Source organism: Copidosoma floridanum, unplaced genomic scaffold (genome assembly GCF_036245765.1).
Source record: "Copidosoma floridanum isolate Cflo_tuat_1 unplaced genomic scaffold, Cflo_Japanese_pri ptg000007l, whole genome shotgun sequence".
Classification (NCBI taxonomy): Eukaryota; Metazoa; Arthropoda; class Insecta; order Hymenoptera; family Encyrtidae; genus Copidosoma; species Copidosoma floridanum.
The window spans coordinates 2907771-2925183 of NW_028321884.1; the positions used below are offsets into that span (position 1 = coordinate 2907771).

The following is a 17413-nucleotide window of genomic DNA, read 5'->3' on the forward strand; positions in this document are numbered from 1 at the left end:
TGAATAGGTAAACATTTGGGGAACACGTTTGTGGCTGATGAATCAACATTTCGAGCAACGAGTTTAATCAAGGGCTGGATATTACCACCGCACGTTTCTAAGTTAATTAATGTCAAATGAAGACGCGCAGGTAGCGCGATTTATTCGGGCATTAATAGCACTTGAATAACAAACATCGACTGCTCATATATAATTATTACGTGGTACGAAAATTTGGGTGCAAGTAATTGGTTTGCGCATCCTCTCATCCCTATACACAACGATGTACCATACGTACACAGTGTGTAGTAACGTTGGCTGTATAGCCCCGGGATTTTCTCGGCGAAAGTCAAACACACGTGTGCCGGGGTGACTTGGAATTATACCGTTGTTTACTTAGCGGAGCAAGTTTCTTACCGACTTACCAATATTGAGACCCGTAATCTAGACTTGACTTTCCTCGTGATTCGTCCTTTGACTTGAAAATACAAGAGGGGGTGTTTCCGTTGGGGAGTCTCCATCGTCGACAAGAGCGAGCTTTGCTGATTTTCGTGCATCGTAAATGACCACTTGGCACAGAATTTGCGCAATATCATCAATGTAGTCCCATGAGTTGAATTTCAAACGGAATAGCAAACAAATGAATATTGTTGTTTGGCTCTGTGCTCAGGCGGTGATTCTGTTGTAGCGTCTCACTGGGGAGGGTGTGTGTTGTCATTCGCGTGCAGCGCCACTCGTGAATGAAAATATATTCTCAAACGACTCGTTGCGTAATTTAACGATGTTGGGGCAACAGCAACAACAAAGAGGAACGAGAGCAGTGGCTTTTGTAAACATCAATTTTTTATTCGTATTTCACATATCATTTGATTTTACATAATAAATAACAGTCAATGAATCAACCGTACTCATGTATATATATATATAATATTTTCGTATCATGTATATATATATATTTAAATGAAACAACTAAAGGTTCGTTTATTTTCACGCTTTTTCGTTAATATCCCATCGGAACGGTAAAAAATTGTTTGTCCCTTTTTTTTTGTTTTTTTTTTTTTATGTTATTTTCTTTCTTTTTCGTACCCGCTCTGTTTTCCCGCGACCTCGTACTCGATCGAGAAAATCAAGAGATCGAACGTTACACGCGACTCACACGTCTGCGGACCAAGACTAGCCTGTTCTCAAGCTGCGCTCGGCACACGTAGGGTACCGGAGAAAAAAAAACTTCATATCCGGATCGAAAAAAAAAAAAAAACTCAAACGTAATCTCATTGCGGGTCTGAAAAAAAAAAAAAAAATGAAAAAAAGAGAGGAAACCGCGAAAAACTGTTATTGGTAAATTGTCGCGATGGCCGACACGAGGAGAGTGGGTGGAGGGACCGACCGCAAGCTCCCTCCTGCGCAGCGCAACAATCTGCTGGCCCTCCCCTTGGGGCAGTGGCAGCGAGAGTCCGCGCGGAGTTGGCTCAGTGGCGATGATTGCGAAAGGCGAGCAGCGTTGCCAGCATCACTACGAAGGGTGGATTGCTCAGCCGGAGCTGACCGCCGTGCTGCATCGCCGACGTGTGCTCACCTGCAACATACACAATCCGTATACAACCATACACGTATACATATATTATTGATGCCTGCAAACAATTTAATGAACCTTGATGTGTCGATCACGTTGGGGGGGGGGCTGATTTTTCAGATTTTGGTACAGCTGGCTGTGCTTGGTATAGCAAAAGGGAGAGGGAAGCTTTTTTCATCCGAGCCTTTTTTTCAGTACCCACCCAGGTAATTTGCATTCGATCGTGCTCATTTTTGGTGGGCACCTACTTTGGTCTTTGCAAGAGAACGTTATGGCTTGGAATTGGAGAGGTTTCGTTGGAAGGGGCGGAAAAAAAGAAAAATTCTCGGTACTTTAGCGCTAAATTCGAAAGAAAAAAAAGTAATTACTTTTTTGCCACAACTTTTTGAATTTACGTGTTACCCACGGCTAGTGTGTTCCAGTTAAAAGTTGTGCATCCCTTTGAAATGCAACTTTTGCGCTTTGTAATTTTGTTTCTCTTACAAGTCAAACGGGCGCTCTAGATTAGAAATCCACAACAAATTGGTGAGCTTACACAGACGCTTTAGAACTTACGTAGAATTACGTAGTGCTTTGAAATGGTGAATGTAAGTGAAACAAATGACAAAAAAATAACAATAGATGAAGATTGACTTTCGACAACATATAGTACTATACGCGAGAGTTTTAGATTCTAAATAATTTCACTTTTATTTTCTTGAGCAATTTTTTCTATGATCAAAACAAAAAAAAAATCATTATGCAGCAAATAATATTTTTACTCTGATAAATAAGATGTATGTCATGTACACAAGCATATTATTTTTTTTTAAATCTAACAAGGTGTTTTTTATTAAATATATATATATATGTACTATAGTATTGTAAAAAGTATATACATATATATTTGACATCGACACTAGAAAGGAAAGTTTCTTATTTTATTTAACTAGAATCTTTTTTTTTTTACTTTAAAAGGATACTGAAGTTTTTTTTAAAAAGCTGTGTTTTTTTTTTTTTTAACCTATACAGTTGCCCGTTTTTGGAGCTCGCATGGCGGAAATACGGCAGAAATGCTAACGATGTTGTTAGCCGCTGTACTAACCACTTTTTTTAATTAAAAAATAAAGACGATACCCACCTATAATGTTAATTTTTTGTTCCCTTTTCCATGAAAAAAATGTATGGGGTATACATTTCAAATTGGCAAAATAACAATGTATTTTCTTCCTTTTAGTCATCGCGTGTATGTTTTAACCAGCGACAGGAATATTTGTTTTTTCAAAATTGAAATTGAAAATTGAAACTTGTAATTTAAAATACTCATACATACAGCTTTCATTTTCCAGGCATTCGTGTATAGATGCGGCTAATTTCACAGCGCTCTCTTTGTTCTTTCACTTTTGACCAATTAATCACGTAACAACACACTTTATGAAACGGCACGCCCGGAGTTATTGTATACTCGAATGTAAATATATCTCGCGGAAACATATACAGCGGACCTTTTTTAATAGAGTAACTTTTGCAATGTAACATTCTGTAATAAAATCCAGGAAGCAATTTATTTTTTATTCATTTGTTTGAAACCTCTTTGAGGAACTTATTGAAATTGTTCACATGCTATAAAATTAACAGACTCCCTTTCCCCACTCGGAAAATTTCGATCGGCGTAATAAACTAAAAAAAAAAAAAAGAAAAACCTTCACGATGCCCTACGAGTAAAAAAAAAAAAATGAACCAGTACTCTGTGTTATCTCTGTTTGCTTAAAATACCAGCGGATCACGTGCAGCGCATCCAAAATAACGGCCCTTTATTGATCAGCCGACTCGAGGCTCACCAAGGATCAGCATACATCGGAGCCATCGCGATAACACCGATCCGATGATACACGTATACGGAGCCGTCCCCTTCGCATCGAGGCCACTACCGGCCAAATTTTCATGCCGTCGGAGAGACCCGCCTGATGGCCATTAAGTTCACGGAAGCTTAGGCCCAGGCCACTGTTGTATCTCCGAAAGAGATTAAACGGAGGCTACACGTATAATATACTTACCTATACCCCCGTCTTCTTTTTATCTGGGCATTCGTATCTGTATGTACACACCATCGGTCAATAAGAGGAGAAAAAGCACGAGGGAGGAGGGCAAAAATATCGGAAATTCTTCGGGTCGCGAGCAGCGTGATCCTCTTAGTCCGAACCTCATCTCAGCACACACTTACACACACATACACGTTATATCGTACACTAAGAAAGATTTTTGCTCAAGAGCTGTACGTTGCACTGCATGTGTATAATACATGTATAGGTACACGGAAAGAGGAGCACACCAAGTGGTCTTTAAAAGCTCGCCCTTTTGTGGGGCGCGACCCTCCAAGTCCCCCCAAGTACGTGTATTTTTCGGGGAAATTGCCAGGAAAGGATAAACCCGATTCGGTGGATGCTCTATTTTTTATACACGTGTTATCATCATCGTCGCGAGCAGACGGCCGTTTTTCCCGAAAGAGCGAGCACAAGATGGTCGCGAGGAGCTTCCCTTTGAAGGCTCGATCTCTCTTCCCTATCCATTCGGCGGAGGAAATAGCCGCCTTTTCAGTTGAAATACACGTTTCCTTTTGGCTTCCCTTTCTTTTTTTTTTTTTTTTTTTTTTATTGCTTTTTTTCCTTTTTGATTAAAAAAAAAGAAAGAAAGGACCCACAGCCCTCGTGGTTTCGCAAACAAGCCATCCTTTGCGGGGCCGTAATTTCATGTAAATGTGACGAAACAACCCTGAGCACCGGCAGCCGCTGCATAATACAATAATTTCGCGACCGAATTAGCCGGCGCGCGTGTCTCTCGCGCTCATAATACGCCCACCCGAGGAAAACACAAACGAAATTTAGCCTCCCCTCAAGGTCCGACCTTCTCTGTCCACGTGGTCGTTGATCAAAGGGTGTAGCGTTGACGTGCCCTCCCCCAGAACAAATGTTGCGTCCTTCGTCCGAGTAAACGATCCGCATATACATGTACAAAGTGGGGCACGATTTTTCAAAGCTCGCACTACGCCTGGCATATTAGATACCTACGCGTGCACGGGATGTACCTATATATATAACGGCTGGCGCACGCCTAACATCGTCATTTACATTCGGATGTGTATACGGGACGTGGGGATCGTTTTATCATTTCCCCATGATTTCATCGCGAAATATCTCCTCGCCATTCGTCTTCCGCTCTACTGTGTGTACGTCGTACGTGTACGTGTATATATATATAGGGTCAATATTTTAGAGGGGGAAAAAAAAAAAGTTCCAGAGTCGAGAAAACCGGTGCTTTTGCTGCTGGTGGCGGTTGGACGGACATTTTTCAGACCACCACAATACATCTCAAAGGTAAACCGGGCGCTTTTACGGTGTGTCCTTTTCTTCCGACAGGTGTCCGGGCTGGATCTCCGAGGACTAATGGTTCGCCGAAAGATGATTCCCCGGCAATCCTTCTCCCCCTTTTGTTCCCTTTCGCTCTCTCATTCATATTCTCCGTGAAAGCTCATTTTTACACCCCCCCAGCCTAAGGAGGATCGGTGTGCTAAATCGACCGTCTTTCGTTTTTTTCCCACGGCATGCATCGGTAAAAAAATAAAAATCGCCTCTTTTGCCCTTCATCTTGCCCCCTCGTAAAATCGCCGAGGTGTATAAACAGCTTCCGGATGGTAGGGCGAGTGATTGGACAGGGAAAAACAAAAAAAAAAAAAACAGCGAAAAGGGCTCCTCGTATAAAAAAGCAGAGTGTACAATATAAACCGGATTGTTTTAAATAACAAAGCAGCGCATCGGAGTCGTAAAGAGGAGAAAACAAGACCGCGCCCCCTGGACTCGATCCAAAGAGCTGCGAGGAGCACTTACTCTCCAACCCCCTTAACGTATACTTGCACGCGGAATTATTCAATCCTCGAATCGTTCAATTATTTAAATCGCCGAGCGTATATGTGTACGTGTGTATAGAAAAAAAAGGGGGGGGGGCACCGTGGGCTGTAATCTTTCCGGCTCCTTTGTTGCGCGGAATAAATAACTCTCGGATCGTTAAGCCGGTGCAGTTTTTTCCGTAACGCGAAGAGTCGCTTTGTTTGGGAAATTTTTCGGTTCGCGCGAAAAAGGATGAAACGCTGCTGATCCTACTTAATAACCAGAAAGAAAAATCAAGCCGACAGGAGGAGGTGGGCTCATTCGGAGTCTCGGGGTGAATCTTGATGTAGTCGCACCATGCGCGAGCAGAGAAAGGAGGAGGGGTCGTTGGGTGCAGGGGTCGGGGAGTGGTCGGTAAAATAATTGGAAGCTCCTGGCACCAGCAGCTATAGAGGAAGGGGAGGTGGGTGTGATAATATACGACGTGAGCCACGCACCATTTAGCACGTGAACCGTGACGGTTTTTGTGTTGGCGTTGCTCGGGTGGCAGGTATACTTTCCGCTGTCGGCCGGCTGGGCCCGCTGAATCAGGAGGTACGAAGTCGTCTGCTCGCCCTTCTCCGTAATCACCGACACCCCGCCTCTCGGGCTATCGTAATTGATCTCCTGTGAACACACACGTACATATACATGAACACATATAGATGAAAAGGAAGAAAAATCCAAAAATATCTCTCTTTTTTTTTTTTCGACCGCGGCTGGCTTTCCACACCAGTGGGCGTGCGGCCTTTTTTTTTTCACCCGCGATAAGAGGGAACGAGCAGCTCTTTCGCTTGTTATTATCTCTGCGGTGTTCGGCTCGCCCTTCCGTTCTCGTGCGCCTGTATCCCTTTATAGTGGCGTAACCGCGACGGGAGCGATCGTCGACGCACACCCCTCGCACTTTCGGCCGGTCCGTTTTTGCGCTCCTCTAATCGGCAGGTGAAAATAAAAAGCGCATAATCTTCTTCCACCCGTCTTTTTTTCTTTTTTTTTTCTTTTTTCTCTCAAAGAGAACTTTTCTGCTTTGCCGTACGGATAACGTTGTAATGTATAATACGCGTTTGAGTCGGTCGCGGCGTCCGTGTATCCGAGTTTTTTCTGCGCTTGACAGGTACCTATTTTTCCACGTGATGCGCGTCCCCTGGGATACATCGCGCGTGCGATCGTAAAAAGTTTTCTTGTCGGGCGAGCTCCGTCCCTGTCGAAGGATTGACTTTTAAGTTTCGGTTACTTTTCATGCGTACGACCATACGGAAGGAAAGGAGATGTGCGTCTCGACGACGGTCATTGAGCGCAAAAGCAGAGGTGTAAAAGGCCGGGACGAGCCGTTTCCTCGGTCTTTGAGGGCGAATGAAAAATGTGAGGGCGCGCGGCTCGATATCTTACTCGAGCGATCGACGGATGGATGAGTATCGTAAAAGAGCTTCGTGGCGCAGAAAGTGAGAGAGAGACTTTTCGAGCGGGCGATGGAGTTTTTTTGACTCGGCGGAAGAGGTATCGGGTTTGTACGGGTGAGCTCTTTGCGAAAAGGGGGAAACATTCGTGCAAGCGTTTTATTGAGAAATGAGGAATTGGGAAAATTTTGTCGCTCCACGAGGAAGAGTTTTAAGATAAGCGAGGCGTATTTGTTTTTCAAGCTCTGGTTGATGCCAAACACGATTAAAGCGGGTACTTGGGAGGGCATGGGGAAAATTTTTATTTTTTACAATCGCTTGCGGAAGGATTGCATGGGCAAGGATTACTTTCATATGAAAAAAAAATTACATTATTATGATTCTTACGAGAAATTCCGGACGGATGATAATTCGATAACTAGTGGAAAAATTCGAGTTTCGTCAGACTAGGAGAAAAAATTGAAGCATGCCAACAGTTTTTGTACATTTTTACTTTTCGTGTGTTGTAATAAAAAATTAATTAAAATTAATGAATCTCATGCCGGCGTTTCACTATTTTACAACGTTACATCGTAAGAAAAACATTTGATTTTTTTTTTTGAAGTTTTTTTTTACTCAAAATTAAAAGTTTAATTTAAAATTTATACAGCGAGTATCAGTTGTGAAATTTTTCAACGTTACAAACTGACAAGAAAACGTAAGATTATACTTTTAAAAATTTCAGTAGGAACGAAAAATAAATATTTGAGCGAGTAAGTAGAAAAATGCGATTTTCGTCAGACCTGCAGAAAAAAGCCCGAATGTACCGACAATTTTTAATTTCACCTTTTTTCCCTTGATAACTTGAAGTTCAAACATCAAAATAAATCCAACTGATGGCATATTGACTAAATTCATAAGATGAACCTGAATTTGAAAAAAAAAAAAAAAAAAAAAAAAAAAAAAAAATTTAAGTTTTCCTCGAAATTTTAATAGGTTGCCGGTGTTTGATACGTTAAAAAACTCAAATTAATCCAGTAAAATCGATTCTTTATTTTTAATGAAACAGTGTGATATCGACGACAAGCATTCAAACTCCAAGTGGAAAAATACCGCTTTGGTCAGACGGGTAAAAAAAACCCAAAACGTACCAACGGTTATGCATTTTTTGTTGCTTTTGACACGAGATTCTTTGAAAATTAAAAACAATCGTACATCAGTTTCCGCGTTTGTTGCACGATAATATTTCCTCATGAAAAAAAAGGTGCACAAAAGGCCAGTCTCGTATAGATACACGAATCAATAGCCGTATATAATACCTACATTAATAGCCCATGCAATGAATATCCACCTCAGCCAGGTACAATAGCAGCGCACACAAATGCAAAGACAATAAAGACATAATATATCCAAAGCGTAAAAATAGAAAGTATAGTAGATCGACTGACCTGCTTGTCGTGCGTCCACACGATGGCTCTCGGTGGCTCGGGGCTGAACAGTACGACGCAGGTTAGATTCATCGTGCTGCCCCGATCGATGAACATCTCCGCATCCCCCAGGATCTTCGTCACAGGCTCTGTTGGCAACACAACGATATATTTCTCCCTTTTTTACTCCTTGATTTTTCATTATTCACAAACTATACTTGCGCACGGCCACTGCGCGAATACGCCCCCAAAGCGAATCTCATCCCTATCCCCAACCCCCGGGTGTTTGCTCGCGCGTATGCCCGATTGTCGGATTTATATTTTAGAGTCTCATCTTTCCTCCGCGCGCGCACCGGCTCTTTCAAAGCCATTACTTCACTTCCATTCGGCCATTACTTTTCACACGCCATTTCAGCGCTTTTTGATTTGTTGATTTCGCGCATACAGCTACACACGCCCGTAGGCAAACAGTGTACCAGCAGCAGCTCGTAAAGCTCCACGTGAAGCTGTTAACGTCTAGTCTAGAAAAATAGTCCATTTACCGATTTTTCTTTTCTTTCTTTTTTGTTTTTGTTTTGTTTTGTTTTTTTTTTTTTTTTTCTACACTTCCCCGAATACACAAATAACAAACATTCGATAAAACACGTCGACGCGGAAATATTTCTTCCCCCCAAACAACAGCCGACCTGTATATGTTATGTTTTTTTTTTTTTTTTTTTTGTCTACCTCTCACGTCCCGGTGGAACAACGCGCACAGAGAATAATTTGATGGACGTATCGTACCCGCACCCGTTTTCCCTCGATTGAAGTGCACTCGGGTGTGCGCGTGCATACGTGCTCCTCTCGACTCTGCATGGCTCATAACATCGTGGACGAATATCGGTATAGTTGTATCGCTAGGGCACACTTTGGATAGTAATACACGAAACGTAGGATATTGATTGGAGGAAGAGCATTGCAATCGGAGCTGCTGTGTACACGCACTTTCAAGAGACTCTGCCGGACACCCTGTAGTAGTAACGAAAGCGCCCTCGTATCAAAAAGGACAGATAAGTTAAATATTGTGCCCAAAAGATGGTCCAAGGTAGGGATCTTGAAGCTTCTTTCGTTGTTTTGTTCCGCTCGTAAATATAAAATACACTCGAGCAAATGTAATCTATATGCTAAATCTCCCGGGGCAAAGTTGGCTCGAACGAGGCGAAAATTTCTTACGGGGAGGGGGGCTTCGTTGGCTCGCCAGCCAAGTCTTTGTTGCGTGTGTACACAGCAGCGCGAAGAGGGTGGCTTTTTTTGCGTCCCTGCCGAGAAAACGTACGCGACCCGCACCGCCGGCTTGATGCGCTTAGCACCGTGTATACGCGTCGGACGGACCCACACAACTTGTTTGTGGAAGCCAACGCGAGGTAGGTCTTGTACATGGGGTTGCACACCACGAGGGCCAGGTAGAAGGTACAATACACGCAGCTCGGATTGTTTGTCCCGCGAGTCCAACTCGAGAGTCGAAATCATTGTGGTTTGGATTATGGCTCGCTGAAGCCTCTTAGCCCCTGCAAAAAGTTACTACGTACCAATAACGTCCACGAGCACTTACTTTCAACGAAACAAACACGCGTTCCGAGCTGTGTACACGAATGAATTGTTTCGAAATTCAGCCGAGCAATGCACATGGCGGAGGGTCTGGATGTTGGGACGAATTTCGCGCAACCTTGTTTTCCTCTCCCAATATCGCCGAGCAGAGCCTCCGGGAGAGCATTACTTCCACTTACCCCCTTAGCGAAACAAAATGTTCCAGTTATACCGGGGACACTTTGTACCCATCTACGCGTACCTCTTCCCTCGCGAACTTGGCAAGCGCCGAAAGTTACGGTGCACGTCGCTCGGCGTGCTGCACAATGCGCGCACGTTATAATCGCGCGTCGGGGGGAGGGAGAAAATTTTCCCGGGAGCCACTGAAATATACGAGCGCGTTTGTATCCATATTCCGTTCTCTTTGAGGAAAGACGCGTCGCGCGAGAAAAAAAAAACACCTATAGTCTTTGCAAAAAGTGTAGGGAGGGGTGGGGGACAGAACGCGATGGAGTAAGAAATGTTTTTTTTTTACTTTTAGTTTAGGTACAAAGTTGGTTACGCCAGCGTCGCGACAAAGTTTGGACAACCGCGAAACGTCGTCTTTGCGGCTCCTCCTCCTCCTCCTCCCACTTGTCGTGTATAACACAACGATATAACCCCGTGAAAGAAAAACAAAAATTGAGAGCGGCATAAATACGAAATCCAGGCTATCCGGGCTCCATCTGTCACCGGGGGATCTTGTGTTTTTGCGCTACGAGTCGTTACCCCACTGAAATCTCCTCGTTAATCACTCCCAGCCGAACCCTTTTAATTTACAATCCGAGAAGGAGACGGAGGAAAAAAAAATAAATCATCCCCCTCCGCTGGCGTATATCCGTACGTCTCGTTATGAATTGCAGGGGGACAGCGAGGCGGAAAAAAAAAAAAACACAGACGGGGAATAAGTTTTTCTTTGAAATAACGAGAGCCGTTTGAGCGAGCGTTTGCGCGCACTCGCCCAAAAAGCGCGGGGGACAAAGGAGGGAAAGAAAAAGAAAAGAAAAGAGTGAACCGACCGACGACGGAGAGGTGCATCGAGTGTCCGATGGGCGGCGTCGTCGAGACCTGGCACTCGTACGTCCCGGAGTCGCGCTGCTGGGGCGACTTGACCTGGAGCGTCCAGTCCTCGGTGCGCGGGTAGTGCGACGCCACGAACCTCTGGTCGGACGTGTAAGTCTCGGTGCCCACTGTCAGCAGGTGGATGTCACGGTGCCTCACCCACGAGACCTACAACCAGACAAACAAACAATTCATCGAGTCTTTTCTCTCCAACACTCGAGCGAGCAAAGCTAAAAATGTCCAGCGCCCAAAAACAACGTCGTACGTGCAAACAGTGCCCCGGATAACTTTTCCCTATATACATTACGTTGCACCAGCCTGTCATTTTAAAGGAGCGCACACGATTCCCCACTGCTATGAATCACGTACACCGAGAGCTAGCGAATACCGGGAAAAATTTACCTATAAGCTCAAGATACTTAATGACCGTATAATAATTTGTTTACAGTGTATAAAATTAAATTGCTGATTCCTCGGCAACTGTATCGTGTACCTATATAAGCTACACGCACTCGGAGGGGGCTGGAGTATATTATGAACTATGCAACGCATCAGCTCTTGAATACAATTTTCAAGATTTCCATTTGAGGGGCAAAAGTGTTTTTGCCCCAAGTTTTCGGAGGTACGAGGGGGAGCTTTTTGCCCCGTCTTGCGCATAATCTGCTCTCACAACCCGTGGAACGTAGTTTGTGCGCGTACGAGTATATTTCTTTGTGCATACCGGTGTTGATGTTTACGAAGCGAAATAGGAATTAGGCAGAGGTACGCGGGATACGCTGTATTTATGTACTCGCGCGCGTTTTTACCCCCTCCGCAAAGCCAGTTTAAATTATTTGCGAAAGAGCATTTTCCCAAACGATGAGAGTATATGTATTTTCGGTGCTTTCGAATAAACGTCTTATTTTCCTCGTCGCGTGGGTATAAACTCTCCAACGTTTCTCGATTGTACTTCCGTTGGTGGTGAAAAAACGAGCTTTCGAGAAAAAGCCCCCAATAGGTCGGCCGAATGGTGCCACCGTTAATTCGCGATGGTAGGCACTGATGGCTCGGCGTTAAGCCACTCTCGGGGCCAGCCAACATAATTTTCCAGCTCAAAGTGGAGAATATTCTTTGCGCTGCTTTTTGCTTCTTCATTCGCAGCTGCAATAATGGCCAAAGCCGAGTTGAGGTACTTTATATATGTATATACAATACGTACGGTACGGAGGTGAGGTGGAGGGGCGTGTAAGGGCGTCGAGAAACGGCGCAATTATTCTTAACGATTCTCGCACTCGGGTCGTATCAATTATTACTCGGCGAATGGTACTCACGCCAGAGGCAAAGGGGCGGGTGGTAAGTACACCGAGCCGGCTCGTGGGATGAGCTTCGGGAATACGTGTTTTTCCGACGTTAATTGCCTCGAGAGAAGCGGGGCAAGAAAGAGCCAAACCCTCGTATCGCCTAATCTGCCTTTCAACTTTCGACTCGCGCGTCCTCCCGCGATTGCCCGCCGGGCACGAATCCCTAATCGCAGAAACGAGCTCGATCGACGTGCAAATTCCACCCTCTCGACGAACAGCGAAAGAGGAAGCATACGTACCTCGCTTTCTCTCTCTCTCTCTTGCTTGCTTAATTAAAAAATTCCAGGAGCTTTGGATTCTCCCGCCCGCAAATTGCGCGTAAGATCCTTCCTTTCGCGAACTACTCGCGTTGACCGAGTACTTCGTGCCCCCTTTTGGCGCCTCCCTCCGATACTCCGCGATACGACGGTGAGAGGAGCACAAGTTCCAGACAAGTAGGCGGTCGTTACCTCGTACGTGCTCCTGTCCTTAAACCACGATCGTTAGCAGAGTTTCCGATACCCATCCGATTTTTATCCCTTCGCCTTTTTTCCCCCCACCGAATAACCCTTAGACGCTGATTGCGAATCGATTCGGCCACGTGGGGATGAATGTACATTTTGATCACCTACAAACGCGTTGATCTACAAACAAACGCGGGTTTCTCTTTTCCGTTTCCCAAAAATCAAAGCGCGGAATCGATCGTACACTTTTAACAACTCGCCGAAGCAAACGTCATTACGGATGCGATAGGTTGCGCTCTAGTTTACCTAATGGGCGCGTAGCTCTCTCTGCGCCACTCAATTGGCCAGTTGATCCTCTATGCATGCGGATCGTGGCAAGGGGAAGGGGTATAATTCCGGAAGCCAGTGAAAAACGCCAAGCCTCTGCTTTCGATCGCCCGAGTTTGTCCGTGTTTTTCGCGCTTATTTCTCCTCGTGGCGCGGCGTGGGCGTCGAATCGAAATTAATAGCTCCTCGATGGGGGGGGGGAGACAAGAGCGCTCTCTGAATATTTAACGAACGGCTGAATTATTCGCTCGCCCGCTCATTGTGCGCCGAGTTAATTTCTACGCTAAAAGCACTGGGTTGAATTGTTGATACTCCCGCCCGATTGCATGCGCGATTTACACTTTTTTTTTTTTTATCTTTCAGTTTTACTTATCTCCCTCTCTCGTTCGAGACATTTACTAATTAGCCGTGATTTTATCTTTTTCGCAAGTAACTCGAGAAAACAAATCCAAGTGATCATATTCCCGCATGCCTTGTATAGCTTGCAACGTGTGTCTGACCAAACTCGGGTTGTACTACTTAAAATTGGTGCGTGTCATTAAACTCAGAGCAGTTGTTGACCGTTGGAGTTATTTATGGCGCTAACCCGAGAAAAGTGATAAAACGAGAGATCGTCAACGACACCCGTGACACAGGAACGATAAAATCACAAGCAGGTGCACAAAATATATTTTATCGATGACTATGGGTCCTTAACAAGTATAAAGAAAAGAAAAAAAAAATACACAAGTACAGCTGACCAGCCGAAGTCGTGCCCCCGCGAGAACGTAAAATAGCCCATTTCCCGAAAGTGCGAGATACGCGGCGTTAAAATGCACCCGTAAACGGTATCGCTCGCATACCACAGCCGCAAACTTTCCGAGCGGCGCGATTCTTACGATCTACGACTTGCTCGTTAAAAAAAAAAAAAAAGGGAAATAAATATAGAGAACGAGCACGAAGGAGGGTAGGAGAAGAAAAAAAAAGCAGCTACGAGTAACACATCATACTTTACACCTCGGCAACTTTTACAGCCTCCCCTCCGCCGGCATAAAGGAAACCCCATCGTTTCCTGCCACACGGGGGCTTATCACGTAATCCATTTTCCGTGGCGCGCTAGGCTAATTCGTCACGGACGCCTCTCTGTTTCCAAAGGTACTTTACTCTCTCTCTCTCCCCGCCACACTTGCGCGTCAGCTGCAGGCGAACGCTCGCGGGGGGAAAAGTAAAAAAAAAACAAAAAAAGGTCCGGCGAGGCGAGCCCTCCACCGACCGAAGATTACTGCGCGGGGGCGCCGAGGAAAATGAGCGGGCTTTCGTTCGCCACAGTTTATTACGAGGGAGCACGGCGTTCCGCTTCCGATTTGAAAAATTACTCGCTCGGAAACAAAAAAAAAAAAAAAAAGAGAGAAAGAAAGAAACGGAGGAAGGGTGGGGCCTGCGCCATTAACTCCGGAACAACACACGCTTCCCTCCTCTTTCTCTTTCAAAGCCCCCGCTTTTTGTATACTAATTGTACGATGCGCGCTTTTCCTTTCACGAGCACCCAAATGAGCTCGCGCATAAATGTACAGTGTCAACTGCGTTGACGAATGCTGCGTGTATATCGCATCGGAGAGGCTGACGCGATTGACGAGGACTAACGAGCCCAACCTCTTCAAGTTAAATGGCCGTACCGAGTAACTAGCTCAGTTATGTATACATATACAGGTGAAATTACCGAGTCACCTACGACATTCAATTACTCCCCCCTTGCTGCTTATTACTCCTGCTTGTGTGCAAATCTAATGGGTATATCGTTAACGAGCGATGTAACCAAGTTTTTCACTTACACTTATATATACACGGCGCGCGATTAAATCCCTCGAGGGGACTTTTGGTCTTATTACGAGTTTAATTAACGCGAGGAGGGCGCGATTTTCCCGCTCAAACTTTTACCCGAGTCGCCCGAGCATTAACGCCCGTGTTTGTACACGTAGTGTGTGACTTGAGCAGCTCACAATAGACTGAAAAAAAAAAAAAAAAAAAAGACAAGTTGACACCCTGTCGGGGATTAATCGCACCCGGTGACGTTGAAGCGAATCCGTACGCACTACGGCTCGGAGTTGTTGATTAAATCATTCGCGCGTGAAAAATCCAAGGGGACGCTTTGCACGAGGGTTATATAATGAGGGGCAGGGCCGGCCGGTGACGCATTTGTTTCAGTCAAAATCATATCCACTGGCTTCGACGTTCAATTAATATTTCATCTTTCCTGCAAGGCTCCTCCTCTGTACCATCCCCCCACCCCCGGGGGTTTATATGCGCTACCCTTCATCGTTCCCGTGATTGATTAACGCTTTGGCGAGTAAACGGACGTTGCGTGTGTGCACGCCACTGCCGCTGACCCGCGTCATTGTGCGACCACTGTGTTGTATGGCCGTTCTCCCTCCGTTGTTCTCGAGCGGCTGTACGGGGGACGAGGGTGGGTGCAGGAAATCGAAGTGGCGACCGCAGATGCGATTTTTTTTCTCCCTGGTCGGAGGGTCGATCGCCGTGTACGGCAGGGGCTCTCGGTCTGTGTGTACAATCGTCCCTTATCTCGAATTAGGGAGGAAAAAATGAGGAATCCGGTATACATGTGGAATGTCGGAGGTTACGGGGTTTACGGAAATTACTGGAGACAGACAGACAGATAATACCGCGAAACTAAAGAGGTACCTTATTTCTCGAGTGGTTTTCAAAAAATAAAGGGCAGATTGAGGATGTTTACTGATTCGATGTTGAACGTTTAGTTTTTCGGCTATGATGTACGAGTGTTCAGTTGGCCGGTCCAAAGACTAATTAGTGCAAAAATTAAGTATACGTTTCAAGATAGCAACGAAGATAAAATTAGTTTTGTCCATTTTAATTCTCCCAACGCTTATATAGTTTCTCATGACAATTTTCATATACATTTCAATAAGAGAGTGTGAAAAAAGGCGATTGTACGATAGTATGTCATTAGTATGTCTAAATGTAATAAGGGATCATCCGGACTTTTATCTTTTTCCTTTCCTGTATACACTGCTTGAAAAGCTTCGATGGACGCGTTGTTTTTGTTCTTCGGTTCGAAGGATATCGAAGGAGTTTTTGTTTCCGGAGGGTGCACGGTTAAGCTGAAAAATAGCGCGAAAAAGAAAATCAGAGGTAAAACAGGAAAAGAGTACTTCGCGCGCACCCCTGCACTGTGCGCACATACACGTGCACCTAATGAATTTACGGGATCGCTTAATCCCAAGGATTTCCGGCAACGGAAGAAAAAAAAAAATTCTCGAGACTCGAGTTTATATAATCTTTCGAGCTTAATTAAACCGGCTGCAATATTTTTCCTCTTCCACCCCGAGCCAACGAGAAGGAGGTGTTTCATTCAAACAACCCGAAAGTAACAACGCCACTATTTTTCTTTTTTTTTTCCTTACACATCAATCTCCGGGGCTCTCCCGGAGCAAAAGCAAATACGTCATACGGCACCACTGATCGTAAACTCGTGGATCCGAGTGCACGACACCAATAAAACTGATCCATTCAAACAGCCACTCGATACAAAAATCTCAATGGAAGAGTAAAAAAAATGATCCAAGATGCTCGCTTACCGTGCGGTCGCCCAAATTGTGCACGCGGCAGTTGAGCTGAGCCGTCGTGCCGACGAGGGCGGTGACATTTTGCGAGGCCGACGGGTCAAAGTAGGGGCCCCTGTCGAGGGTCTGCTGGTGCTCCAAGTGCTGCTCCTCGTCGTCGCTGCGACACCTCGCCGAGCCTGCAACACACATCCCCCATCACTTATTGCGCTATTCGTTATAAATGCAAGTACGTATGTAACTATGGACAGGCAAATTTAATTTCAGCTAACACCAGTACGTTTATGTGGCCTCTTCGTTGATCAACGCGTATCATACAATTTGGCGAGACGAGTGGATCGAGCTATTAAGAGGTAGATGGGGGTGGGGGGGGGTTGAAGGAGGCGAGCGCGCGTTAATCGAATATTGCCCAACGCAGGAGCAACTCTCGACATTCAATCAGCCTTTGATTTTGCTCCGCGCGTGCAAATCAAATGCTCCTCTGGATGTACACGGGAAAAGCTGGTGTACGTATAACAGCGCGTTTTGGTACTCTTGTGTATGTAATTGCAAGCGACCGATGACGACATTTTTTTTTTTTCCTACCCGATACGAGGCGTGTGGATTACTCGGAGGGAGGGTAATTTGGAGTGCTTCTATACGTACACTGTCATCGATTCCTTTATGGGTCGCGACGCTGCATTGCAGATACAGTCAAGAGGATTTATTGCAATTGCAGTAATTTGAATGGCGCTAAGTTGTTTTTTTTTTTTTTTTTTTTTTTTTTTTCACTTTTGTATAGGTACGTAGCAAAGCACAGTT

The 17413-nt window shown here is 45.0% G+C and overlaps 1 protein-coding gene across 1 annotated transcript in view; it reads right to left on the reverse strand.

Moving 5' to 3' along the window:
• Positions 1-840: 840 nt before the first annotated feature.
• The window catches only part of LOC106636822 (zwei Ig domain protein zig-8), a 28478-nt gene continuing 11905 nt past the window's right edge, over positions 841-17413 (reverse strand). The window contains exons 2-6 of the mRNA XM_014349354.3: positions 16628-16791; positions 10882-11092; positions 8279-8406; positions 5913-6081; positions 841-1555 (exon numbers count right to left, since the gene is read on the reverse strand). Of these exons, the coding sequence (XP_014204840.1) occupies positions 1449-1555; positions 5913-6081; positions 8279-8406; positions 10882-11092; positions 16628-16791 (779 nt within the window). The 3' untranslated portion in view covers positions 841-1448. The remainder of the gene's footprint in view (positions 1556-5912; positions 6082-8278; positions 8407-10881; positions 11093-16627; positions 16792-17413) is intronic.